This window comes from Elephas maximus, chromosome 3 (assembly GCF_024166365.1).
Source record: "Elephas maximus indicus isolate mEleMax1 chromosome 3, mEleMax1 primary haplotype, whole genome shotgun sequence".
NCBI lineage: Eukaryota > Metazoa > Chordata > Mammalia > Proboscidea > Elephantidae > Elephas > Elephas maximus.
The window spans coordinates 10,115,503-10,143,096 of NC_064821.1; the positions used below are offsets into that span (position 1 = coordinate 10,115,503).

Here is a 27,594-nt window from a genome sequence, read left to right on the forward strand (position 1 = left end):
TACTATCTAGTTAGTGAATATTCCTCTCCTTCCCTCCCTACCCTTTAATCCTCAAAGAATATTTTTTTTAACAACAACAATCTTTACAGGAACAGATCGTCAGGTCTTTCCCCCTAGAGCTGCTGGGTGGGTTTGAATGTCCAACCTTTCGGTTAGCAGTGGAGCGCTTAACCACTTGCATTACTAGGGCAGCTTTTCAACAGCTTTATTGAAATATAATTCACGTATCATACAACTCACCTACTTAAAAAAAAAAAAAAAAAGAGAAACCAAACCTGTTGCTGTTGAGTTGATTCCGACTCATAGCAACCCTATAGGACAGAGTAGAACTGCCCCATAGGGTTTCCAAGGAGCACCTGGTGGATTCAAACTGCTGACCTTTTCGTTAGCAGCCATAGCTCTTAACCACTACGCCACCAGTGTTTCTACCTACTTAAAGGGTATGATTCAATTTTTTTTTTTTGTATATCCACAAGGTCATTCACAATGTCATGGGGGAACCATCACCGCTATCTAATTCCAGAATATTATCATCATCCCTAAAAGAAACCCTGTACCCATTAGCAGCAACTCTCTTTCCCCTTCCTCCCAACCCCTAGGCAACCACTAATCTACTTCCTGTCTCTATGGATTTGCCTGTTCTGGACATTTCCTATAAATGGAATCATACAATATTTATGCCTTTTTGTCTGATTTCTTTCACTTAGTGTAATGTTTTCACAGTTCATCCATGTCATAGCATGTATCAGGGCTTCATTCCCCCCTTTTTGTTATGGATAAGTAATATTCTGTTGTTTGTATGTACCACATTTTGTTTATCCATTCATCTGCTGGTGGACCGTTAAGTTGTTTACCCTTTCTGGTTATTGTGAATAGTGCTGCAAAGAACATTCGTGTATACGTTTTTGCATGGACATTCTCTATCTTTCTTTATTTCTATGTCTTTTTCTCTGTCTTTGTTTCCTTATCTCTGTCTTTTGCTTTCTCTCTCCACACTGTCTCTCTCTATCTCATTTCTGTTTCCTTGTCCCTGTCCCCTGGGCTGGAGGGAGTGGGTCTCCCCTTCCCTCATCCTTTTCCCACTCCCTGCAGCACTTCATGAAGCCCCTGCAGAGGTTTCTCAAAAGTCAAGACATCGAGATCATCTTCATCAACATCGAGGTGAGCTAGCCACTCCCCAACCCTCTTGGGTCTCGGCCACTATCTATGTCCAGAGGGCACCTTCTGCCAGCCCTGCCTGGCCCAGGGGTGTGTGGGTTGGGAGTTGAGCAACATAAGGTGGTGTCTCAGTTTCTTACCGCTGCTGTAACAGAAGTACTGGAGTCCCTGGGTGGTACAAACCATTAAGCCCTTGACTACTAGCTGAAAGGTTGGTGGTTCGAGCCCACCCAGAGGTGCCTCAGAAGACAGGCCTGGCAACCTGCTTCTGAAAGGTCACAGCCTTGAAAACCCACGGAGCACAGTTCTAGTCTACACACATGGGGTCACCATGAGTTGGAATTGACTTGATGGCTACCAGCAACAACAGAAATAACACAAATGGGTGGTTTTAAAGAACAGAAATTTATTTTCTCACAGTTTAGAAGGCTAGAAGTCCAAATTCAGGGTGCTGGCTCATGGGGAAAGCTCCTTTCTCAGCTTGTGTAACCAGGTGTTCCCCGGTTCCTTGGTGATCCTCGCAGGTGCTGTCTTCCCCAGCCCGCTGGTGTCTGTGCCTCATCTGCTTTTTTTATATCTCAAAAGTGATTAGGTTTAAGACGCACCCTACACTGATATGGCCTCACTGACATAGTAAAGAAAACCCTTTTCCCAAATGGGATTACATCCACAGGCATACTGGTACCAGTACCAATTGCCGTTGAGTTGATTCCAACTCATGGTGACCCAATGTGTGTCAGAGTAGAACTTCATTCTGTAGGGTTTCTGGAAGCAGGTTGCCAGGACTTTCTTCCAAGGGGCCTCTGGTTGAGTTCAAACCTCCAGCCTTGTGGTTAATAGTCGAGTAGTTAACCATTTGTGCTGCCCAGGATTCCCTTCACAGGTACAGGGGTTAGGTTTCTAACATGTATTTTGGGGCTGGGGACATATGTCAGTCCACAACGGTAGGCAATGACCCCTACCCCATCAAGCCTGCTGGGTCCCAGCCCTTCCCCGCCCCAGCTCCAGCCCTCACCCTTTCCTCCAAATAGGATCTGCTTGTTGTGCACACCCTCTTTCTGAAGGAGATGAAGGAAACCCTGGCTACCCCCAGCGCTCCCAACCTCTACCAGGTCTTTATCAAGTACAAGGAGAGGTGAGACCCCTACCCCTGCCTGGGCTGGGTGTTCCAGAGACCCTGCCCTCCGGGACCATCAGCCAGGGAGGGTGACTGTGTGCTGTGTGCTCATGGGCTTGTGGGGAAGGAGCTGCCCATCTCTGGCTCAGTTCCCAGCTCCACCACTTGTGAGCTGTGTGTCACTGGAATGTTACTTAACCTCTCTGAGCTTCTGCTTCCTCATCTGCAAAATCAACGTGGTACACACCTCCTGGGACTAGCTTTCTCATTTTGGTCATGGTCTTGAGGGACAATCCAGTCAACTGGCATAATACTGTTTTTTTTTTTTTTTCCTTCATTTTTCACAATTTCATTTTGCTTTATTGGAAGGTCAAGTTAAGCACTCAGCTTTGGCCACACGGTATCACTTGACACTTTATTCTTCACTATTTATAGAAGCAGTATGGAGCTCTGGTGGTGAAGTGGTTAAGAGCTGTGGCTGCTAACCAAAAGGTTGGCAGTTCAAATCCACCAGCCACTCCTTGGAAATATGGGGGAGTTCTTCTCTGTCCTATAGAGTCGCTATGAGCTAAAGTTGACTTGATGGCACACAACAACAACATAGAAAAAGTACAGAAAAGATAATTGAGAAATTGGAAAAACAATCATTATTATTATTTTATTTTTGAGGCACCAAAGCTTGGTTAATTTATTTCCTATATATATATATATGTATTTATATTTTATTTTTGTTGTTGAGGATATACACAGTGGCATATTCACCAGTTTCTAAATGTACAGTAAAAGCCACGAAAGCCAGAACTATGTAAGGCAGAAACCTGTCAGAGAAGGAAAACTCAAATATTTTCCACTAAAACAAGGGATAGAAAAATGGTAAGACTGCATCCTTTGAAAGGCAGAAAACTTTCAAGACCTGGAAAAAACGAGGCAGTCCCAGCGAGTGCTGGCTCTCACAGCTTTCACTGTATAATTCAGTGACCGTAATTACACTCTTTGAGTTGTGCAATTTGTTCTCACCCTCCTTTTCCAAATCGTTCCTCCCCCGTTTACATAAGCTCATTTCCCCCTAAGTTTCCTATCTAATCTTCCAAGTTGCTGTTGTCAATTTAATCTCATATAGACCAAACCCAAAACTGAACCCACTGCCCTCGAGTCGATTCCGACTCATAGCGACCCTACAGGACAGAGTAGAACTGCCCCACAGAGTTTCCAAGGAGTGCCTGGCGGATTCGAAACTGCTGACCTCTTGGTTAGCAGCCTTAGCACTTAACCACTACGCCACCAGGGTTTCCTCCCATATAGACAGATCTTAAAAAAGCACAATGCTCAAGGCAGATATTCTTTACCAGTTAAGCTATACTATTGTTTGATTTAAAGAAGACTTCAGGGGATATTTCTAGTTTCAGGTTTAGAGATTATCTCAGGGCTATAGTTTCAGGGGTTCATCCAACCTCCATAGCTCCAGAAAGTCTGGATTTCATGAGCATTTGAAATTTTGTTCTGCATTTTCCCCCTTTTGATCAGGATTCTGCTATAGTATCTTTGCTCAAAACGTTCAGTAATGATAGCCGGGCACTATCAAGTTCTTCTGGGCTCCTGGCAAATGAGGCAGTTGTTCGTGGAGGCAATTAGCAATACATTCCACGTAATGATGTGAGTTCAGTGAGTAGGGTCTGGGGTCTTAAAAGCTTGCCCGCAGCCATCCAAAATACAGCAATTGACCTCTATTCGTCTGGGGCACTGGAGGAAGAAGGAAGCCCAAGAATCAGAGAAGCAACCAGATTAGAGGACCAAGGGTCTCCATGAATCTCTGCTTCTTCTAACATGAGACCGAAAGAACTGGATGGTGCCTGGCTACCATTATTGAATGATTTGATCTGGGACACAACAGATGGACCCTGATAGAAAGGGAAAAAATGTGGGACAGAATTTCATGTTCCAAAGCATCCATACTTACTGGACCCCTTGAGGCTGGAGGAACCCCTGAGACTGTTGCCCTGGAATACTCTTCAAATGTTGAGATGCTGAAGTCATCTTTAAACAAAAAAACAGTTTAGCTCAAAAACTAAAGAATGTCATCTTTAAGGACTGCACTTAACCAACCAAACAAACAGAAACTATCTATCTGAGACCAGAGAGACAACAGTAACTCTAAAGGATAGATGAGAAGTCTAGGGGGCTGTGAGTCTAAAGTAATGGGGGAAAAACAATGAGAGCAGAAATAATGAGAATGCTGACACAAGGTGAAGAATGTCGCCAATGTCACTGAACAATATATGTAGATATTCTTAAATGGCAGCATGCTTTGATATGTGTATTTTTCACCAAAAATTAAATTAAAAATCAATGTGGTACAGGAATGTACCCTGGAGGGTTGTGGCGAGCATTAAATAAATTGATGCTTAAAGTGTTTAGCACAGGGCCTGGCACACAGTAGGTGTTCAATGATTGTTTGTGATAGAAATGAACATTGAGCAGAAATCATCCTCCAGGGGCCATGGCATCATCTCATTTAACGCTATAGTACCCCTGTGTGGGAGGGGCTGTTGGTATTCCCATTTTGTTGTTATTGTTGACGTTAGGTCCTGTTGAGTCGATTCTGACTCACAGCAACCCCAGATGACAGAGCAGAACTGCCCCATAGAGTTTTCTAGGCTGTGATCTTTATGGGAGCACATCACCAGGTCTGTTCCCCCTGAGAGCCACTGTTGGGTTACACCCACCAACCATTTGGTTAGCAGCTGAGTGCTTAACCATTGTCCCACCAGGGCTCCTTACACCCATTTTACAGATGAGGAAATTGAGGCTCAGAGCAACCCAGCTGGGAAGAGAGGAGGCCAGGGCTGACAGCCAGGTCAGCCTGACCTTGGTACTGGCAACCATCACCAGGCGGCCTGTTCTTTTCCTGCAGGTTCCTCATTTACGGCCGCTATTGCAGTCAGGTGGAGTCCGCCAGCAAGCACCTGGATCGTGTGGCCTCAGCCCGTGAGGACGTGCAGATGAAGCTGGAGGTGGGGTCCGTGTCACAGCTGGGGGCTCGCCCATTGCTTCCAAGTCCCAAGGGCAGCAGCAAGGAGCTGGAGCCTGGAATGCCCTGCTTTCTGCTGCAGCCCAGCTAGGGTCCCTGGAAAGTTTGGGGAGGAAGGTACCAAGCAGCCAACTGGTGGAAATGGGCCAGAGCACAGAGCCCCAGCCCGGCTGAGCCCCTGCGCGGAGCTGACTCCAGGCTCAAAGCCAATCCTGAACTGAATCCCCAACCCAGGGCTGAGGCCTGACATCAGGCAGAGATCCTGACTCCAAACTGAGCCCTGATCCCAAGTGGACGCCAGCCCTAGGGTGAACCCCAACTGTGCACTGAGCCCCAATCCTAGCTGAGTCCCAATCCTGGGCTGAGACTCAACCCCTGCTGAGCCCTGATCCTGGGCTGAGCTCCAGTTCCAGCTAAGCTGCAACCCCAGCTGAACCCCAACCCCAGCTTAGCCTCAAACTCAGCTGAGCCCAAACTCTGGGCTGAGCCTCAACCCTAGCGAAGCCCAAACTCTGGGTTATGCCCAACCCTGGCCAAGCCCCAACTCTCGGTTGAGCTCCAGTCCTGGCTGAGCCTCAGCTTTGGCCTGAACCCCAATCCCAGCTGAGCCCCAACTTCGGGCTCAGCCCCAATTCTGGGTTGAACCCCAACTCTGGGCTCAGTCCCAATCCTGGCTGAGCGCCAGCTTCAGTCTGACCTTGACCCCAGCCAACCCTGGCCCTGAGTTAAGGTGGACCTGGACTGAACCCTGGCCAGTAAGTCCAGTGGAAACTCGACTGAAAGCCACAGAGCAGGGACAAAGAGACGCTCCCTGTGTGCCCCCCAACTCCTCCTTCTCTAGTCGGTGCAGTGGGGGGTCTCCAGACCTCTCCCTCTCCCCGTCTCCAGCCCCACTCAGCTGCAAGTCCTCTACCCTAGGCAGTGCCCACAGATCTTCCAGCCAGGTCTTAAGCCACCCCCACCCCACAGCCTCTGTCTTCATTTCCTAGTGCTGCTGTAACAGAAACACCACAGATGGGGGGCTTTTATGAACAGAATTTATTTTTTCACAGTTCAGGAGGCCGCAAGTCTGCATTCAGGGCGCTAGTTCTGGGGGAAGGCTCTGTCTGCTCTGGGGAAAAGTTGTTGTCTCAGGTTCTTGGTTTTCTTTGGAGATCTCCAGGAGGCATCAGTCTTTCTCCATTCCTACTTCCTTGCTTCTCCACCTAATCTGCCCCTTTTAAATCTCAAAAGTGATTGGTTTAAGACACGCCCTACACTGATATGGCCTCCTGAATGTAACAAAGAAAACCCTATTCCCACATGGGATTACATCCACAGGTATAAAAATAACCCATTGTCCTGGAGTCTATTCTGTCTCATAGCGTCCCTAGAGGACAGAGTAGAACTGCAACTGCCCCATAGGGTTTCCAAGGCTGTAATCTTTATGGAAGCCAACTGCCACATCTTTCTCCGCGGGGCGGCTGGTGTGTTAAAACTGCCGAGCGCCTAACCTCTATGCCACCAAGGGATTTGTAACACATATTTTGGGGGGACACGATTCAATCCATAACGCATCTTTCCTTCCTTATTTCCCTGGGGGAGATATAGTGCTTTGAGCTCTAGGAAGAAACAGCACAGCTTTGGGGTCTGTCTGTGTCCCTCTCCACTACTGGCTCAGCCAGAGCACCTGCCTCCAGCCTCACCTCATTCTCTGTCCCCTCCTCGCCACCCCCAGGAGTGTTCTCAGCGAGCAAACAATGGGAGGTTCACCTTGCGGGACCTGCTGATGGTGCCCATGCAGCGAGTGCTCAAGTACCACCTCCTTCTCCAGGTGTGGTGCACGGCTTTGGGTGGGGGTGGAGCTGGTGCTCTAGGACACTCTGGGATGGGTTGTTTGGGTCATCCCTGCCTCCAGGAAGAGGGGGCAGAGGGAGGATGAGCTGGTGGGCCAGGAGGGGCCGCCCGGGTGATGTCTGACTCCCTGGGTCCTGCAGGAGCTGGTGAAACATACACAGGACTCGATGGAGAAGGAGAACCTGCGTCTGGCCCTGGACGCCATGAGGGTGAGTGGGACGGAGGGATAGACAGGTGATGCTTGGAATCTTCTGGAAGGAGTGGGGTGACCATCACACCCAGGTACATATACAGAGACGCCAGGAGACTGCCGAGTTTCAGGGGCCCACACACACCTTCAAGGAGCCCTGGTGGTGCAAGTGTTAAGCACTTCACTGCTAAACAAACGGTTGGTGGTTGAAACCCACCCAGAGGCTCCTGGTGGGAATGAAGTGGCCATCTGCTCCGGTAAAGATTACAGCTTAGAAAACCCTTTGGGGCAGTTCTACTCTGTCACGTGGGGCCACTGAGTTGGAAGGGATTCGAGGGCACCCAAAGGCAATATCAACACACACCTTCGTGGGGACTGTGTGGCTCTGTGGTAGAATTCTCACCTCCCATGCGGGAGACCTGGTTTTATTCCTGGCCAATGCACCTCGTTCGCAGCCACCACCTGTCAGCGGAGGCTTGCATGTTGCTTGGATCCTGAACACGTTTCTGCAGAGCTTCCATTCTGAGATGGACTAGGCAGAAAAGCCTGTGACTGGAAACGCTATGGATCATAACGGTCCAATCCGCAACCAATCATGGTGCGGGACTGGTCAGATGTTCCATTGTGCATGGGGTTGTCATGAGTCGTGGACTGACTAGACGGTAGCTAACAACACACCCTCACACACCCTCAAGGCAGTGACATCACACCCACAGTCAACTCCTGCCCGCACCACACATGGACAAGCCCATAGGACCAGTGGTTTGCAGCAGCGCCCCTGAGGAAACGCACAGAGTACAGTGACATGCTGCGGACACCCTGTCACTAAGCCTCCTGCTGGCCCCTGGTGGGCGCTGGCCCCCTATCCCGGGCCAGGTTGGGAATTGGGCCGTGCACGGTCCACGCTCACCCCTACTCCGCCCCCAGGACCTGGCGCAGTGCGTGAACGAGGTGAAGCGAGACAACGAGACGCTGCGGCAGATCACCAACTTCCAGCTGTCCATCGAGAACCTGGTGAGGGGGGCGACAGGGGTCAGGGGTGTGGTCACCTTGGGGAGACGTCTGGGCCTCTTCTTGGTGGCCCGTTGACGGACCGTCTGCTGCTCAGGACCAGTCACTGGCCCACTACGGCCGGCCCAAGATCGACGGGGAGCTCAAGATTACATCGGTGGAGCGGCGCTCCAAGATGGACAGGTGGGCGGGGCCTGGGAGAGGGGCCCAGGCTCCTAGATGGACAGGTGGGTGGGGCTAGAGGGCTCGACGGGGCAGGGCCAGGATGAACCGGTGGTGGGTCTGAGATGGACAGGTAGGTGGAGCCTGGAGGGGGCGGGGCCAGGTGCCTAGATGGACAGATGAGTGGGCTACTTAACGAGAATGGAGCCTAGATGGACAGGCAGGGCAGGGCCAGGGTGGACGTGTGGGTGGACAAGATGCATAGTTGGGTGGAGCCCGGGCAGAGGCAGGACCAGGCTCTTAGATGGACAGGTGGGTGGGACCAAGAGGGATTGACAGGGAAGTGCCACGATAGACGTGCGGGTGGGGCCAAGATGAACAGGTGGGCAATGCCAACACAGATCTGGGGCGGAGCCTGAGCGGGCCGCCTTAACCAGGGGGTGGAGCTTAGAGGAACAGGCATGGCAGGGCCAGAATGGACATACAGGCGGGACCAACACAAATTGCGTGGGTGGGGCAAAGATGGACAGGCGGGCACGGGCAAGCTGGCAAAAGAGGAGACATGGAGGTGTTGTCAGGGTGTCATCAAGATGGAGCCAGGAAGGTGGAAGGGACCCGGCAGAGAGCTGGTGGGGACAGGTGGGAGGCGCCGGTCGGGACACCTGACCTGCTCGCTCCCAGGTACGCTTTCCTGCTCGACAAAGCCCTGCTTATCTGTAAGCGCCGCGGGGACTCCTACGACCTCAAGGACTTTGTGAACCTGCACAACTTCCAGGTTCGCGACGACTCCTCCGGAGAACGGGACAACAAGAAGGTGGGGCTCCGAGACCAGAGCCGGGCTCCTGTCCAGGGCAGACTGGGGCTCTCGACCAGTCCTTTGGAATGTCTCTGTGTGTGTACATGTCTAAGAGCGCTTAACTGTTGCACTACTAGCGCTCCTCCCCTAAAGATGACAGCCAAGAATACCCTATGGGGCAGTTCTGCTCTGTAATCCGTGGGGTCGCCATGAGTCGCTGGCAACGGTTTTTTTTTTTGTTGTTGTTTACATTCAGGACACTCTTCTAGGCACTAAAAAAAAAAAAAAAAAAAAAACTAGGAGTGTTAAATGAAAACAAAACAGACATGTCCCTCCCCTCTTCCTATGGAGCTTCCATTCATGTGGGAAACAAGAAAAGACAGCACCGTGTTCTACAAAGAAAGTAGACAGGGTGATGTCACCAGGAGGGGTGAGGGTGGAAGGGGGCTATTTTAGCTCTATTGGTCAGGGACCTTCTCTGTGGAGGTGACAACCCTCGCACCTCTGTCTCCTCACTTCCTTCCTCACTTTCTGGTAACTGCCTCTCTTTCTGGTAACTGGCAACTTTTCTCCTCCTCTGGGTAACTGCCCCCCACCTCCACTACTGCTCCTGTTTCTCAGCTCCCTGTCTCTCACTTGTCATGATGCTGAAGGCTCTCTTGTAATGACCTGTTTATGGGCCTGGCCCTGGGGACAATGTCCTGTCCACTGCTCTGTCCCCAGTAGGCACCCAACAAGTGCTTGCTGGGGAAACGAACGAGTGGAGGCTGTGTGTGTGTGCGTGTGCGTGTTGGGCTTGTGAGTGTGTATTAGATATCCTGGGCAACCCTTTACCAGGGTCCCCATGCATGACTCCCTAGGGGCAGGGGCCTGGGGGTCCCACCCTCTGGGAGGAGGCTGCTATTGGTCAGACTTATTTTTCTGGTCCCGTTTAGTTTTTTACAGGGGTAGGGCAGGTCTCTAGGTGGCGCAAACACTTTGCACTCCACTAATAACCTAAAGGTTGGTGGTTTGAACCCACCCAGTGGTGTTTTGGAAGAAAGGCCTGGTGATCTGCTTTTAGATTCCAGCCAAGAATACCCTATGGAGCAGTTCTACTGTATAATACATGGGGTCGCTATGAGTCAGAATTGACTCGATGGCAACTGGGTTGGTTTTTCACAGGGTTTGCGTTGGTGGGTGTGTGGTCCCACCCTCTGTGGGTGCCATTGGCCTGACCCTTTTTATTCTATGGGATAGGGGTGAGTGGATGTGTGGTCCTCCCTTCTATGGGGTGGGTGCCATTGGCCTGACCCTTTTTCTTCTACAGCGGTAGGGTCGGTGGATGTGTGGTCTCACCCTTTGTAGGGGGGTTCCTTCAGTCTGGCCTCTGCTTCCTTACAGTGGTCCCACATGTTTCTTCTGATTGAGGACCAAGGCGCCCAGGGCTACGAGCTGTTCTTCAAGACACGGGAGCTGAAGAAGAAGTGGATGGAACAGTTCGAGATGGCCATGTGAGCCCTCCCTCCCCTCCATCTTTCCAACCTCAGGGGAGGCTGACGCTTGGATGCAGGGGCTGGGAGGCAGTTCTGTGCCCAAGTCCCAGCTCTGCCCTGACATTCCATGAGACCTCAGATCAGTCTCTCTTCCACTCTGAGCCTCAGTTTCCCCATCTGGGAAATGGGAGGGACAGACTCAAGGCACCAAGGTTCTGTGCAGGCTGTAGCCGCCTCTTCTTCACTTTCTTCTCCTTCTTTTATTGAGGTGAAATTCACCTGACAAAAAAGGAACCATTTTAAAGTGTACGTTCAGTGGCATTCAGTACATTTACTGTGTTGTGCAACCTCCTCCTCTCTCTAGTTCCAGAACATTTTCATCAGTCCCAGAGGAGACTCCGTACCCACTAGCAGTCACTCCCCATTCCCCGTCCTCCCTACTTCTTGTTGTTGTTGTTAACTGCCATTGACTTGGCCCCCGACTCACGTCAACCCCATGTGCTACAGGTAGAACTGCTCCATAGGATTTTCCAGGCTGTAATCTTTACAGAAGCAGTTCTCCAGGTCATTGTTCCATGGAGTCCTTGGGTGGGTTCCAACCTCAAACCTTTCAGTTAGCAGCTGATTGCAAACCGCTTGCACCACCCGGGCTCCTTCCTCCCCACCCCTGGCAACCACTCATTTGTTTTCAGTCTCTATGGATGCCCACAGCAGCACTCTTCACAATCGCCAAAAGATAGAAATAACCCAAATGTCCATCATGAATAAATGGATAAGCAAGACGCGCTCTATCCATACAATGGGATATTATTGAGCCATCCACCAGGAGCCCTGGTGGCACAATGGTTAAGCACTTGGCTGCTAACCAAAAGGCTGGTGGTTCGAACTCTCCCAGTGGCTCTGCGGGAGAAAGACTTGGTGATCTGCTCCCGTAAAGATCATAGCCAAAAAAACCCCTATGGGGCTGTTCTGCTCTGTCACATGGGGTCACTATGAGTTGGGTATGACCCCATGACACCCAATAACAACAACAAACAGTAATGAAGCCCTGGTTCTCTTTCCATTTATTTTCCCACTCCAGCTCCAATATCTACCCCGAGAACGCCACTGCCAACGGACATGACTTCCAGATGTACTCCTTCGAGGAGACCACTTCCTGTGCAGCCTGCCAGATGTTGCTGAGGTGGGAGGCTGGGGGGTGGCTGTGGGTCTTGGGCATGTTCGGTCCTTTCCCTCTGCACAGGCTGCCCCAGCAGACAGCCCACTGAGCTGGGAGGTGCGAGACCTTATTTTGGCCCTCAGCTTCTCCATCTCCCTCCTGCTCTGAAAAGAGCCCAAGGGGCCCCCTCATGCTGGGGATGGTTGGCGGTGTGGTTGGCCATGTCAGTTAAGATCACTTCCTCACCTTCATCCTTCCCTCACCCCAGAGGCACCTTCTATCAGGGCTACCGCTGTCATCGATGCCGTGCACCTGCACACAAGGAGTGTCTGGGGAGGGTCCCAATGTGTGGTCGACATGGGCAAGGTACCATTGGGAGAGGAAGTGGGAGGTGGGCTTGGATCTCCTTGAGATTCCTATTGGGAGAGAAGGTGGGAGGTGGGCTTGGATCTCCTTGGGATTCCTACTGGGAGAGAAGGTGGGAGGTGGGCTTGGATCTCCTTGGGATTCCTACTGGGAGAGAAGGTGGAAGGTGGGCTTGGCTCTCCCTGGGGTTCCCAATGGGAGAGAAGGTGGGATGTGGGCTTGGCTGTCCACGGGGTTCCTGTTGGGAGAGAAGGTGGGAGATGGGCTTGGAACTCCATGGAATTCCCATTGGGAGAGAAGGTGGAAGGTGGGCTTGGCTCTCCATGGGGTTCCCACTGGGAGAGAAGGTGAGAGGTGAGTGGTGGCCTTGTCACTCTGTGGGCTTCTTATTCCAATGACTTCCTATTCCTTCCCATAGATTTTTCAGGGACCATGAAGAAGGTAAGACCTCCTCATACCCATGTTCCTTTCTGTGCATGGAAAAACATGGGAGGCAAAGAGGGAAGGACCCAGGAGACCTCAGTGGTGGGCGTGGTCCCTTTTTGGATGTGCAGATAGGGGCTGAGGAGCCATCAGTCTGGGTACAAGTCACCATGCCTGCTTTCTTGGTATCTCTCTCCCTCCAGGATAAGCCACACAGGAGGGCTCAGGACAAAAAGAGAAATGATCTGGGTAAGTCAGCAGGGACTGCTGTATGGGGCAGGAGGGAAACTGGTCTCTGGCCCAAGGATGCTGACCCAGAGACCAAACTAATTGCCATCGAGTTGACGCTGACTCATGGCAGCCTCATGTGTTTCAGAGTAGAACTGTGCTCCATAGGGTTTTAAAAAAATCTTATTTTATTTTCATTGTTGAGAATATACACAGCAGAACATAGACCCATTCAACAGTTTCTGCATGTACAACTCAGTGACACCGATTACATTCTTCAAGTTGTGCAACCATTCTCATCTTCCATTTCCAAGTTGTTCATCCCCTGTTAACATAAACTCACTGCCCCCTAAGCTTCCTATCTGACCTTTCTAGTTTTTGTTGTCAATTTGATCTCATATAGATAGCTCTTAAAAGGGCACAATGCTTAAGACAGACATTTTTTACTAGTTATGCTAAACTATTGTTGCTTTTAAGAATACTTCAGGGGATATTTTTGGTTTAAGTTTTAAAGATTATCTCAGGGCAGTAGTTTCAGGGGTTCATTCAGCCTCTATGGCTCCAGAAATTATGGATTCCATGAGAATTTGAAATTTGTTCTGCATTTTCCCCCTTTTGATCAGGATTCTGCTATAGTATCTTTGCTCAAAACGTTCAGTAATGGTAGCTGGGCACTATCAGGTTCTTCTGGTCTCCTGGCAAAGGAGGCAGCTGTGCATGGAGGCAATTAGCCAGACTTGACAGGGTTCTCAGTGGCTGGTTTTCCAGAAGCAGATTGCTAGGGCTTTTTCTGAGGTGCCTCTGGATAGACTCGAGGCACCAACCTTTTGGTTAGCAGCTAATCGAATTAACCATTTGCACAGCCAAGAGGCTTGACCCAAGGACAGATCTCCATAATCATATTAACACCCACATAACATCCCACATATAAAGCTGTGATCCATGTCTTCAAGTCCCAAAAACCTAAGAGGAATTAAAAAATTGCTAACTCAAATTCTTTATCTGCTTTGCTCAAATGCTATGAAGGGAAGCATAAAAATACTTGTTAGAATCTTCTTTCTCTTCCATCCACTTGTCTGATTCACTGCCTCTTTTTTCTCTCTGACAAACTCCTTTTGTAGTCTCAGCCAGCTAGGCACACCTTCATAGTTCTCTTCATCTCCCTTTGTATTGATTTTGCATCACAAAATCCTGTAAGATGCTGTTTCAGTAAGCTTTTCTCTGTATGGAAATGTGCGTGGGATAAAAACAAAAACCAAACCCAGTGCCTTTGAGTCGATTCTGACTCATAGCGACCCTACAGGACAGAGTAGAACTGCCCCATTGAGTTTCCAAGGAGTGCCTGGCGGATTCGGACTGCCCACCCTTTGGTTAGCACTGCGCCACCAGGGCTCCAGGTATATATCTATATCTGGAGCCCTGGTGGTACAATGGTTAAGAACTTAGCTGCTAACCAAAAGGTCATCAGTTTGAATCTACCAGCCACTCCTTGGAAACCCTATGGGGCAGTTCTCCTCTGTCCTATAGGCTTTCTATGAGTCAGAACCATCTCAACAGCACACAACAACATATCTATATCTGTATCTGTATGTACACACACACGCATATACACAAATATATAATATTCATATATGTATATGAATAATGAAGACCGAAGAAGAATCGATGCCTTTGAATTATGGTGTTGGCAAAGAATATTGAATATACCATGAACTTTCAAAAGAACAAGCAAATCTGTCTTGGAAGAAATACAACCAGAATGCTCCTTGGAAGCAAGGATGGTGAGACTTTGTCTTGTGTACTTTGGACATGTTATCAGGAGGGATCAGTCCCTGGAAAAGGACACCATGCTTGGTAAAGTAGAGGATCAGTGAAAAAGAGGAAGACCCTCAATGAGATGGACTGACACAGTGGCTACAACAGTGGGCTCAAACATAGCAACAATTGTGAGGATGGCGCAGGACTGGGTAGTGTTTCATTTTGTTGTACATAGGGTCACTATGAGCTGGAATTGACTCAACGGCACCTAACAACAACAACAAGTATATATATGTGTATATGTATATATGTATGTCTTAGGCTGGGTTGTCAAGAGGAGCAGAAACAGTGAAGCGTATATATATATATATATATATTTGCATATAAATTTATCTCAATGAATTAGCTCACGCGGTTGTAGAGGCTAACAAGTCCCAAGTCAGTGGATCAAGCGTCAGGGTGGAGGCTTCTCCTGACTCACATAGCTGCAGGGGCTGATGAACCCAAGATCAGCAGGTCAGACGGGAGGCCACTGGCTTACAGGCTGTGGAGGCTGATGAATTCAAGATTGGAGGGTAGGACAGCAGGCTGCTGGGTCACAGGTTGCAGAGACTGATGAGTCCCAAGATTAGGAGGCAATTAAGCAGGTTGCTGGGTCAACTCCTAAGAACTGGAGATCAGATGATGATGAGCTGGTTGCAAGATCCAGGGCAAGCAAGTGAGTTTTGCCAGGACGTCCATATATATTGGATGCGGGCTACACTTATGAGGAAACTCCCCTTACAACTGATTGGCTGATTACATCAGATCACATCATGGAGGATGACTACATCGTTACATAACTGCCAAACCACTGAGAATCATGGCCCAGTCAAGTTGGCACACAACCTTAACCATCAGAGTCCACCCCTTGTCAACTTGGCACCTGTACACGTCTCCTTAAACCATGCACAATCTCCAAATAAAGACATAAAAAAATAAAGACATAGTCAATTACAAAGTCATACTTGCACCTAACATGATACAACTAATGTGTCCATGTATGTATATATGTTTATATATGTGTATGTGTGTGTATGTGTGTCTTAGTCATCTAGTGCTACTATAACAGAAATACCATAAGCAGATGGCTTTAACAAAGAGAAATTAATTTTCTCACAGTCTAGTAGGCTAGAAGTCCAAATTCAGGGCGGCAGCTCCAGGGGAAGGCTTTTTCTCTCTGTTGGCTCTGGAGGAAGGTCCTTGTCATCAATCTTCCCCTAGACTAGGAACTTCTCTGCACAGGAACCTTGGATCCAAAGGACGAGCTCTGCCCCCAGCACTTGGTGGTATGAGGTCCCCCCTCTCTGCTTGCTTCCCTTTCTTTTTATCTCTTGTAAAATAAAAGATGGTGCAGGCAATACTCCAGGGAAACTCCTTTACACCGCATCAGGGATGTGACCTTAGAAAGGGTGTTACAATCCTACCTTAATCCTCTTCTTCATGAAATTATAATCACAAAATGCAACTCTGGAAGTGCTTACCTGTCTATGCCAAGAAATTTGGAAGACAGCTACCTGATCAACTGCCTGGAACAGATCTATATTTATGCCTATTCCAAAGAAAGGTGATCCAACAGAATGTGGAAATTATCAAACGATATCACTAATATCACATGCAAGTAAAATTTTGCTGAAGATCATTCAGAATCGGCTGCAGCAGTATATCAACAGGGAACTGCCAGCAATTCAAGCTGGATTCAGAAGAGGACGTGGAACCATGGATATCATTGCTGATGTCAGATGGATCCTGGCTGAAATAGAGAATACCAGGAAGATGTTTACCTGTGTTTTATTGACTATGCAAAGGCATTCAGCTGCATGGATCATAACGAATTATGGATAACATTGCGAAGAATGGGAATTCCAGAACACTTAATTGTGCTCATGAGGAACCTGTACATAGATCAAGAGGCAGTCATTCAAACAGAACAAAGGGATACTGCGTGGTTTAAAGTCAGGAAAGGTATGCATCAGGGTTGTATCCTTTCTCCATACTTATTCAATCTGTGTGCTGAGCAAGTAATCTGAGAACCTGGACTATATGAAAAACGGGCATCAGGATTGGAGGAAGACTCAGTAACAGCCTGCGTTTTGTAGATGACACAACCTTGCTTCCTGAAAGGGTAGAGGACTTGAAGCACTTACTGATGACTACAGCTTTCAGTACGAATTGTACCTCAACATAAAGAAAGCAAAAATCCTCACAACTGGACCAATAATCAACATCCTGATAAACAGAGAAGATTGAAGTTGTCAAGGATTTCGTTTTACTTGGATCCACAATCAACACCCATGGAAGCAGGAGTCAAGAAATCAAGACGCATAGCATTGGGCAAATCTGCTGCAAAAGACCTCTTTAAAATGTTAAAAAGCAAAGATGTGACCTTGAGGACTAAGGTGCACCTGACCCAAGCCATGGTGTTTTCAGTCACCTTATATGCATGTGAAAGCTGGGCAATGAATAAGGAAGACCAAAGAAAAATCGAATTATGGTTTTGGTGAAGAATATTCAATATACCATGGACTGCCAGAAAAATGAACAAATCTGTCTTGGAAGAAGTACAGCCAGGATGGTCCTTAGAAGCAAGGATGGCGAGACTACGTCTCACATACTTTGGACATGTTATCAGGAGGGATCAGATCCTGGAGAAGGACATCAAGCTTAGTAAAGTAGAGGGTCAGCGAAAAAGAGGAAGACCCTCAATAAGATGGATCGACACAGTGGTTGCAACAATGGGCTCAAGCATAACGACGAGGATGAGAATGGTGCAGGACCGGGTGGTGTTTTGTTCTATCATACATAGAGTCTCTATGAGCCAGAACTGACTCGACAGCACCTAACAACAGTACCAACATACTGTAGTCTGTTAAGTGTACAATAGTATTATGTCTAAGAAAACAGTGTACATACCTTAATTAAAAAATACTTTATTACTAAAAGATGCTAACCATCATCTGAGACTTCAATGAGTCAAAGTCTTTACGCTGATGGAGGGTCTTGCCTTGATGTTGATGGCTGCTGACCAGTAAGTGTGGTGATTGCTGAAGGATGGGGTGGCTGTGGCAATTTCTTAAAAATAAGACAATGGAGTTTTCCACATTGGTTGACTCTTTCTTTTCATGAAAGATTTCTCTGGAGCATGGAATGCTGTTTGATAGCATTTTACCCACAGTAGAACTTCTTTCAGAATTGGAGTCAATCCTCTCAAACCCTGCCACTGCTTAATCAACTGAATTTATGTAATATTCTCAATCCTTTGTTGTCATTTCAACAATGTTCACAGCAATGTTCACTTCACCAGGAGTAGATTCCATTTTAAGAAACCACTTTCTTTGCTCATCCATAAGAAGCAACTCCTCATCCATTTAAGTTTTATCAAGAGACCGCAGTAATTCAGCCACATCTTCAGGATCTGCTTCTAATTGTAGTTCTCTTGGCTATTTCTACCACGTCTGCTATTACTTCCTCCACTGAAGTCTTAACCCCCTCAAAGTCATCCATGAGGGTTGGAATCAACTTCTTCCAAACTCCTGTTAATGCTGATATTGTGACCTCCTCCCATGAATCACTAATGTTGTTGATGGCATGTAGAACGGTGAATCTTTTCCAGAAGGTTTTCTATTTGTTTTGCCCAGATCCATCAGAGGAATCCCTGCTATGGCAGTGTGTTTCTTAAATAAGACTTGAAAGTCAAAATTACTCCTTGACCTATGGGCTGCAGAGTGGATGTCGTGTTAGCAGGCATGAAAACAACATTAATCTCCTTGTATATCTCCATGAGAGCTCTTGGGTGACCAGGTGTGTTGTCAATGAGCAGTAATATTTTGAAAGGAATCTGTTTTTCTGAGCAGTAGGTCTCAACAGCGGGCTTAAAACATTCAGTAAACCATGTTGTAAACAGATGTGCTGTCATCCAGGCTTTGTTTTTCCATTTATAGAGCACAGGCAGAGTAGATTTAGCATAATTCTTAAGGGCCTTAGGATTTTCAGAATGGTAAATGAGTATTGGCTTCAACTTAAAGTCACCAGCTGCATTAAAAAATTTAGCCCCTAAAAAAAGAGTCAATCTGTCCTTTGAAACTTTGAAGCCAGACATTGACTTCTTCTCTCTAGCCATGAAAGTCCTAGATGGCACCTTCTTCCAATATATCGATGTTTTATCTACATTGAAAATCCATTGTTTAATGTAGCCACCTTCATCAATTGTCTTAGCTAGATCATCTGGGTAACTTGCTGCAGCGTCTACATCATAACTTACTGCTTTCACCTTGCACTTTTATGTTATGGAGATGGTTCCTTTCCTTAAACCTCATGAGCCGACCTCCACTAGCTTCTAACTTTTCTTCTTCAGCTTCCGTACCTCTCTTAACCTTTGTAGAACTGAATAGAGTTAGGGCTTAAGGGAACGTTGTGGCTGGTTTGACCTTCTATCCAGACCCCTAAAACTCTCTCCATATGAGCAATAAGGGCTGTCTCACATTTTTATCATTCGCGTGTTCGTTGGAGGAGCACTTTTAATTTCGTGCAAGAACTTTTCCTTTGCATTCACAACTTGGCTAACTCTTTGGCACAAGAGGCCTAACTTTTGACCTGTCTCAGCTTTCAACGTGCCTTCCTCACTAAGCTTAATCATTTCTTTGATTTAAAGTGAGATATTTGCAATTCTTCTTTTCGCTTGAACACTTAGAGGCCATCGTAGGGTTATTAATTGGCCTAGTTTTAATATCGTTGTGTCTCAGGAAGTAGAGAGGCCCAAGGAGAAAGAGAGAGATGGGAGGACTGCCAATTGGTGGAACAGTCAGAACACACACAACATTTATTTATTAAGTTTGCGTCTCATATGGGCGTGGTTCATGGCCCCCCAAAACGATTACAATAGTAACTTCAAAGATCACTGATCACAGATCACCATAACAGATATAACAATAATGAAAAAGTTTCAAATATTGTGAGAATTACCAAAAGGTGACACAGAGACACAAAGTGAGCACATGCTGTTGGAAAAATGGCGCTGAAAGAATTGCTTGATGCAGGGTTGCCACAAACCTTTAATTTGTCAAAAATGCAATATCTGTGAAGCACAGTAAAGCGATGCTCAATAAAACAAGGTATGTCTGTATATGTATGTAGTATATGTATGTTGTTGTTGTTAGGTGCCATTGAGTCAGTTACAACTCATAGTGACCCTGCTTACAACAGTTCTGTGCCATCCTCACAATTGTTGTAATGCTTAAGTACATTGTTGCAGCCACTGTATCAATCCATCTCCTTGAGGGTCTTCCTCTTTTTCACTGACCCTCTACTTTACCAGATGTCATGGATTGAATTGTGTCCCCTCAAATTATGTGTCAACTTGGTTAGGCCATGATTCCCAGTATTTTGTGGTTGTCCTCTGTTCTGTGATTTTTCTGAGTGTTATAAATCATAATGTCTGCCTGTGGTTAAAGAGGATTAGGGTGGGATGTAACACCCTTGTTCAGGTCACATCTCTGATCCAATGTAAAGGGAGTTTCGCTGGGGTGTGGCCTGCACCACCTTTTATCTTACAAGAGATAAAAGGAAAGGGAAGCAAGTGGAGAGTTGGGGACCTCATACCACCGAAAAAGCAGTGCTGGGAGCAGAGTGTGTCCTTTGGACCCAGGGCTCCTGCATGGAGAAGCTCCTAGTCCAGGGGAAGACTGATGACAAGGACCTGCCTCCAGAGCTGACAGAGAGAGAAAACCCTCCCCTGGAGCTGACGCCCTGAATTTGGACTTGTAGCCTACTAGACTGTGAGAGAATAAATTTCTTTGTTGAAGCTATCCACTTGTGGTATTTCCGTTAAAGCAGCACTAGATGACTAAGACACCAAGGATGAGTCCTTCTCCAGGGACTGATCCCTCCTGATAACATGTTCAAAGTATGTGAGACGAAGTCTTGCCATCCTCGCTTCTAAGGAGCATTCTGGCTGTACATCTTCTAAGACAGATTTGTTCTTTGTTTTGGCAGTCCATGGTGTATTCAGTATTCTTTGCCAACACCTTAATTGAAAGGTGTCAGTTTTTCTTTGGTCTTCCTTATTCTTTGTCCAGTTTTGCATGCATATGAGGTGATTGAAAACACCATGGCTTGGGTCAGGTGCACCTTAGTCTTCAAGGTGACGTCTTTGCTTTTCAACACTTTAAAGAGGTCTTTTGCAGCAGATTTGCCCAACGCAATGCGTCTTTTGATTTCTCAACCGATGGCTTCCATGGGTGTTGATTGTGGATCCAAGTAAAATGAAATCCTTGACAACTTCAATCTTTTCTCCATTTATCATGATGTTGATTATTCATCCAGTTGTGGAGATTTTTGTTTTCTTTATGTTGAGGTGCAATCCATACTGAAGGCTGTGGTCTTTGATCTTCATCAGTAAGTGCTTCAAGTCCTCTTCCCTTTCAGCAAGCAAGGTTGTGTCGTCTGTAAAACACAGGTTGTTAATGAGTCTTCCTCTAATCCTGGTGCCCCGTTCTTCTTCATAGAGTTCAGCTTCTCAGGTTATTTGCTCAGCATATACAAGTGCATATGTGTGCATGTGTACACTCTTTATTGAGATGGAAAATACAATAAAATGTGAAAGTGAATGAATCTTAAGTGTATAGTTCAGTGGATTTTTATCCACGGAGGCAATACTCAGATCAGGATACAGAACGTTTCCAACAACCTAGAGCTGCACAGTTAAATATAAATTAAAACCCAAATGAATTAAAATTAAATAATATCAAAAAGACTTTCCCTCGATCCACTAGCTACATTTCAAGTGCTCAGTAGCCTCCTGTGGTTAGTGGCTACCATACTGGGCCAAGCAGACTATGGAACATTTCCATCATTGCAGAAAGTTTGCTCCCTGTTAGTAAGTACCCATGGAGCCCTGGTGGCACAATGGTTAAGTGCTCGGCTGCTAACCTAAAGGTCAGTGGTTCAAAGCCGCTCAACCCCACGACGGAAGACAGACCTGGCGCGCCATCTGCTTCTGTAAAGATTACAGCCAAGAAAATCCTGTGGAGCGGTCCTATTCTGTCACCTAGGGTCATTATGGGTGGAAACTGACTCAATGTCACTCAACAACAATAGTCAGTACCCGCCTACCTCCCAGACGGAACTGCTACCTGATCTCTATCATCTTGGATTCGTTTTGCCTGTCTTTCAACTTCATATAAATGGAATCATGCAGCGTGTACTCTTTTTGAATCTGGCTTCTTTTATTCAACATAGTGCTGGTGTGACTCGTTGATGTGGTTGATTGTAGCAGTAGCTTGTCTTTTGTACTGGTGCATATTATTCCTTTGTTTATCCATTCTCCTGTTGAGGGCATTTGTTTTGTTTCCAGTGTTTGGCTATTTCAAATAAAGCTGCTGTGAACATTCTTGTCCATGACTTTTGGTGGACATATGTTTTCATTTCTCTAGGTAAATGTTGTTGTTGGGTGTTGTTGAGTCGATTCTGACTCATGGCGACCCCATGTGACAGAGTAGAGCTGCCCTGTAGGATTTTCTAGACTGTAGTCCTTAAAGAAGCAGATCACCAGGTCTTTCTCCCATGGAGCGACTGGGTGGGTTTGAACTGCCAACCTTTCGGTAGCAGCTGAGTGCTTAACTGCTGTGCCAGCAGGGCTTCTTCTTGGGTACTGTCTTAGTTATAACAGAAACACCACAAGTGGATGGCTGTAACAAAAAGAAAATTAATTTTCTTGCAGTTTAGGAGGTTATAAGTCCAAATTCAAGGCACCAGCTCTAGGGGAAGGCTTTCTTTGTCAGCTCTGGGGAAGGGCCTTATTCCTTGGCTCCTTGGTGACCTTCATGTGGCGTGGCGTCTATCTTCTCTCATCTCTGCTTGCTCTTCTGTCCTAATCTGCTCTTTTTACATTGAAAGATGATTGGGTTAAAACGCACTCTACACTAACATGGCCTCCTTAACATAACAAAGAAAACCCACTCCCAAATGGGATTGTAACCACAGGTATAGCGACTAGACTAGGATTTACAACACATATTTTGGGGGGACACAATTCAGTTTCTAACAGGTATATACCTAACCTACTGCTGTCGAGTTGATTCCGACTCATAGCGACCCTATAGGACAGAGTAGAACTGCCCCATAGAGTTTCCAAGGAGCGCCTGGTGGATTCAAACTCCTGACCTCTTGGTTAGCAGCTGCAGCACTTAACCACTACACCACCTGGAGTGAAATTTCTGGATCACAGCGTAGACCTGTGTTTAGCTTTAGTGGATACTGCCAACAGTTTTCCAAGGTGGGCCCCCACCAGCAATGTAGGAGAGTTCCAGGTGGTCCATATCTTTGTCACCACTTGATATTGTCAGTCTTTTTAATTTAATCTATTTAGATGGGTGGCGAGATTCAGCTTTGGGAGTCCTTGACTACTACACTGTACTACCACTCTTTTTGCCTCCCAGGCCTGCCCAAGATGGAGGTGTGTCAGGAGTACTATGGAATTCCTCCACCCCCTGGGGCCTTTGGGCCTTTTCTACGGCTCAACTCCGGAGACATCGTGGAGCTCACCAAAGCCGAGGCTGAACAGAACTGGTGGGAGGTACAGGCGGGGGGATGTGGGATGGTGGGGCAGGACCCAGGTATGGGGCTGTGGGAAGAGGGGACTCAGGTGTGGGGCTGTGGGAACAAGTGACCTTAGGGAGGGGGGCTCACAGCCCAGCTGGGCTCTAGCAAAGAAGGACTCTCTGGAAATGGCATCTGGGGAGGGGTGATGTAGACTGGGATTTCTGGGCTTGGCCTGACCCTTTGAACTGGCTGTCTTCCCAGGAAGGTGAAACTGGCTGTCACCTCTCTGGGCCATTCAGGCTGTAGAGGGATAAGTGGACATACACATATGCATACACATGTACACACACATACATACATGCACATCCACAGACGCACACACACAGGAACTTGCACACACAAAACACACTTGTACTTCCACAATACACACATGCCAAAGACCTCTTTAAAAAGCAAAGATGTCACTTTGAGGACTAAGGTGCACCTGACCCAAGCCATGGTGTTTTCAATCGCCCCATGCACGTGCGAAAGCTGGACAACGAATGAGGAAGACCAAGGAAGACTTGATGCCTTTGAATTACGGTGTTGGCAAAGAATATTGAATATACCATGGCCTGCCAGAAGAATGCACAAATTTGTCTTGGAAGAAGTACAATCAGAATGCTCTTGAGAAGCAAGAATGGCGAGACTTTGTTTCACATACTGTGGACATGTTGTCAGGAGGGACCAGTCCCTGGAGAAGGACACCATGCTTGGTAAAGTGAGGGTCAGCGAAAAAGAGGAAGACCCTCAATGAGATGGGTTGACACAGTGGCTGCAACAATGGGCTCAAACATAGCAACGATTGAGAAGATGGTGTAGGACCAGGCATTGTTTTGTTCTGTTGTACATGGGGTCGCTATGAGTTGGAACCAATTCGATGGCACCTAACAACAACACACACACTCACATACACACGTATGTATCCACAGATGTACACACACATACACGATCCAGTTCACACATGCACATGTGTATTCACACAGACGTACACACATGTACACACACATGGATGCCTGTGACCTCTCTGTTCCTGTTTTTCTCACCTGGGTTTTTAGGGCAGGAATACTGCGACCAATGAAGTTGGCTGGTTTCCCTGTAACAGGGTCAAGCCCTACGTCCATGTGAGTACCCCAAACCTGGAGGGAGAGAGGACAGGGGGTCCAGACAGGGTCCTGGGGGGCAGCCTGCCTTGGGAAGACACCTCTGGACATGGGGAGGGGCTTCTCATCATGGCTGGTCATTGCCACTCTTCCTCCCAACGGCCTAGAGTAGGGTCATCCTGGGTCCCATGGTCAACCATTTCCTCCTTGCTTGTTCCTGGCACTCTGTCCCTTCCCCCACAGACCTCTCCCGCTTGACCCCTCATCCTACTGGTCCTTCCTGTCCACCTTGCAGCCTGTCTCAGCCCACGTTCTTTCTCCCATGGCCTTACGAAGGGCTGGGTCCTCTCTCCTTCATCATTTAGTTTATAGGCTTTAACTCAAGTTGCCTTCCTCCCCCCTGGAAGCCTCCCTTGATCTCCTGGTGATAGGTTTTCATGTCATGCTTCACTTATCCATTCAGCAACTATTGATTGAGCACCTACTCCACATTGAAAAGAGTCTCTGGATGGTACAAATAGTTAAGCACTTGGCTACTAACTGAAACGTTGGTGGTTCGAACCCACCCAGAGGTACCTTGGAAGACAGGCCTGATGATCTTCTTCTGAAAGGTCACAGCCTTGAAAACCCTATGGAGCACAGTTGTATTCTGTGCACGTGGGGCCGCCATGAGTCGAAGTCGACTTGATGGCAGTGGGTTTGTTTTTTTTGGCAATGCACTAGGCCAGTCTCTCCCACTAGATTGTGGAACTGTGTCCCCAGTAAATAATACAGTGCCTGGCACATTTTAGGCACTCAATAAATACCAGTGGAGTGGATGAATGAATAAGTAAATGATTGTTGAGCCAACACATGGCACATGGCAAAACCCCAAAAAACAAAACCTGTTGCCGTCGAGTTGATTCTGACTCAGAGTGACCTTATAGGACAGAGTAGAACTGCCCCATGAGGTTTCCAAGGAGCAGCTGGTGGATTCAAACTGCCAACGTTTTGGTTAGCAGCCAAGCTCTTAACCACTGCGCCACCAGGGCTCCATGTGGTAGCCACTCAATAAACGCTATTGGAGTGGATGAATAAATGAATGAATGAATGAATGATTGTCGATCCAACGCGTGGCACGTGGCAGGCACTCAGTAAATGCTCGTGGAATGATGAATGAGTGAGTGAATGCCCTGCAGTCTGTGGCCAAGGTGGCGTCTTTACCCTGAGTCTGGATCTCTGTGTCCCACAGGGCCCCCCTCAGGACCTGTCTGTTCATCTCTGGTGAGTAGAGTGAAGGCCTTCCTTTTATTCAGTTTGGGGGCTCTCTGGGTGGGGACCCAGGCTGGGCATGGGAGGAGCTTCCAGGCCAATCAGTCATTCATTCTTTGAACCCTGAGCATTGTCTGCTGGGTCTAGCCCTGGGCTGGGTGGTGCTGGGGAGCAGATAGGGGAGGGTTCCTGACTTGGGTTATTATGGTATTGGGTAAAAACTGTTGCAATGATGGTGATGATGATGATGATGAAGGTGGCAATGGTAAGGGCAGCCCTCATTTTTTGAATGCCTACTGCATGTAGAGGGTGGAGGTTTAGAGTGCAGCTTCTGGAGGCTAATAACTAGGGTTCAAATCCTGATTCCAACATTTCCCAGCTGTGTGACCTTAGGCCAGTAGCTTAACCTCTCTGTGCTTCAGTTTTCCTTGCTGGAAAATAGGCTAATAGCAGTATCTATTCATAGGTTTGTCATGAGGCTTACATGATGTACTTACTACCTGTTAAGTGCTTAGCTCAGGGCCTGGTATACAGTAAGCACTTCATATAACATTGGCTGTTCTTATGACCACATTTCATTAATTCTAAGATGCCTGTTTTTTCTTCTTCACATTTTAACTTCTCTGATATTCGGGGTGGTCCTACAATCAATGAAGTCTCTGCCTTCTGCCCAATTTTACTGGCAGAAATTTTCTTTGTTGTTCTTGTTGTTGTGTGCTGTTGAGCTGATTCTAACTCATAGTGATTCTCTGTGACAGAGTAGAACTGCTCTGTAGGGTTTCCTAGGCTGTAATCTTTATGGGAGCAGATCGCCAGGTCTTTTCTCACATGGAGCTGCTGGGTGAGTTTGAACATCTGACCTTTCAGTTACCAACCCAGCGTTTAATCATTGTACCATCAGGGCTCCTTTTTTCTTTCTTAGTGGTGCATAAAAGAACAGTGCATTTTATAATCATTGGCATCTTGGACTGAAGGCAACATGGTGTTATTTTTATGGCTGTGTAGGTCCTTGGGTGGCATAAATGGTTTGCACTTGACTACTAACCTAAAGATTGGCGGTTCGGGCCCCCCCAGTGGTACTGAGGAAGAAAGTCTTGGCAATCTGTTTCCATAAAGATTACAGCCAAGAAAACCCTATGGAATGCAGTTCTATTCTGTAACACATGTGATCACCGTGAGTTGGAATCGACTCAATGGCAATCTTTTTTTTTTTTTTGTCAGTGCTTTAATGAACACATTTAATCCTGACAACAATCTAAGTAGATGCTATTCTTTAGTTTATTTTTGCAGAGTAGGAAACAGAGTCTCAGAGAGGGGAAATGACTTAGCCAATGTGACACAGTGAGGAAGTGGCGGAGATGAGATTTGAACTCAAGTCTCTTTGAATTCAAAGTCTGTACTTTACAATTACTGCCAAGTACTACCCAAACGGGTCGGCCAAGTACTACAGGCATGGTAATTCTCCCATGTTGTGAGTACCAATCATGTACTAGGTGCTTTCACAGCATTCTTGCCAGTTGTCAAAAATGTCTTTCTGTGGTAGGTTTTTTATCTTCCTCTTTTCAGAGGAAGAAATTGGGGCTTGGAGTGACAAAATCAGTTCCCCAAATCATAGAGCAAACAAGTGGCAGAGCCAGGATTCAAACCATGGTTTCTTTTTCCTTTCGATTTCTTTTTTCAAACTGTGGTAAAAAAAAATACATAACAAAACATTTCCTCATTCAACAATTTTTACATGTATAAATTCAGTGACATTGATTACATTCTTAACATGCAAAATTATTCCTATTCTTTTCCAAAATTTTCCATAAACCGTGGGATAAAGCTGTGCTTGCCAAGATATGGTCACCAGGGTCTTGGCTGGGGTGAGGAGAGTGAGGCATCCACTTTCAGAACAAAATTTAAGGTGACATCATC

The 27,594-nt window shown here is 47.1% G+C and overlaps 1 protein-coding gene across 1 annotated transcript in view; it reads left to right on the top strand.

The window, feature by feature from the left end:
- The window catches only part of VAV1 (vav guanine nucleotide exchange factor 1), an 83,859-nt gene that overhangs the window by 44,439 nt on the left and 11,826 nt on the right, over positions 1-27,594 (top strand). The window contains exons 7-22 of the mRNA XM_049876585.1: positions 1,093-1,161; positions 2,190-2,293; positions 5,187-5,286; positions 7,021-7,116; positions 7,280-7,348; positions 8,257-8,343; positions 8,438-8,523; positions 9,184-9,316; positions 10,682-10,791; positions 11,855-11,956; positions 12,201-12,298; positions 12,717-12,739; positions 12,925-12,970; positions 23,182-23,318; positions 24,382-24,447; positions 25,658-25,689. Of these exons, the coding sequence (XP_049732542.1) occupies positions 1,093-1,161; positions 2,190-2,293; positions 5,187-5,286; positions 7,021-7,116; positions 7,280-7,348; positions 8,257-8,343; positions 8,438-8,523; positions 9,184-9,316; positions 10,682-10,791; positions 11,855-11,956; positions 12,201-12,298; positions 12,717-12,739; positions 12,925-12,970; positions 23,182-23,318; positions 24,382-24,447; positions 25,658-25,689 (1,358 nt within the window). The remainder of the gene's footprint in view (positions 1-1,092; positions 1,162-2,189; positions 2,294-5,186; positions 5,287-7,020; positions 7,117-7,279; positions 7,349-8,256; positions 8,344-8,437; positions 8,524-9,183; positions 9,317-10,681; positions 10,792-11,854; positions 11,957-12,200; positions 12,299-12,716; positions 12,740-12,924; positions 12,971-23,181; positions 23,319-24,381; positions 24,448-25,657; positions 25,690-27,594) is intronic.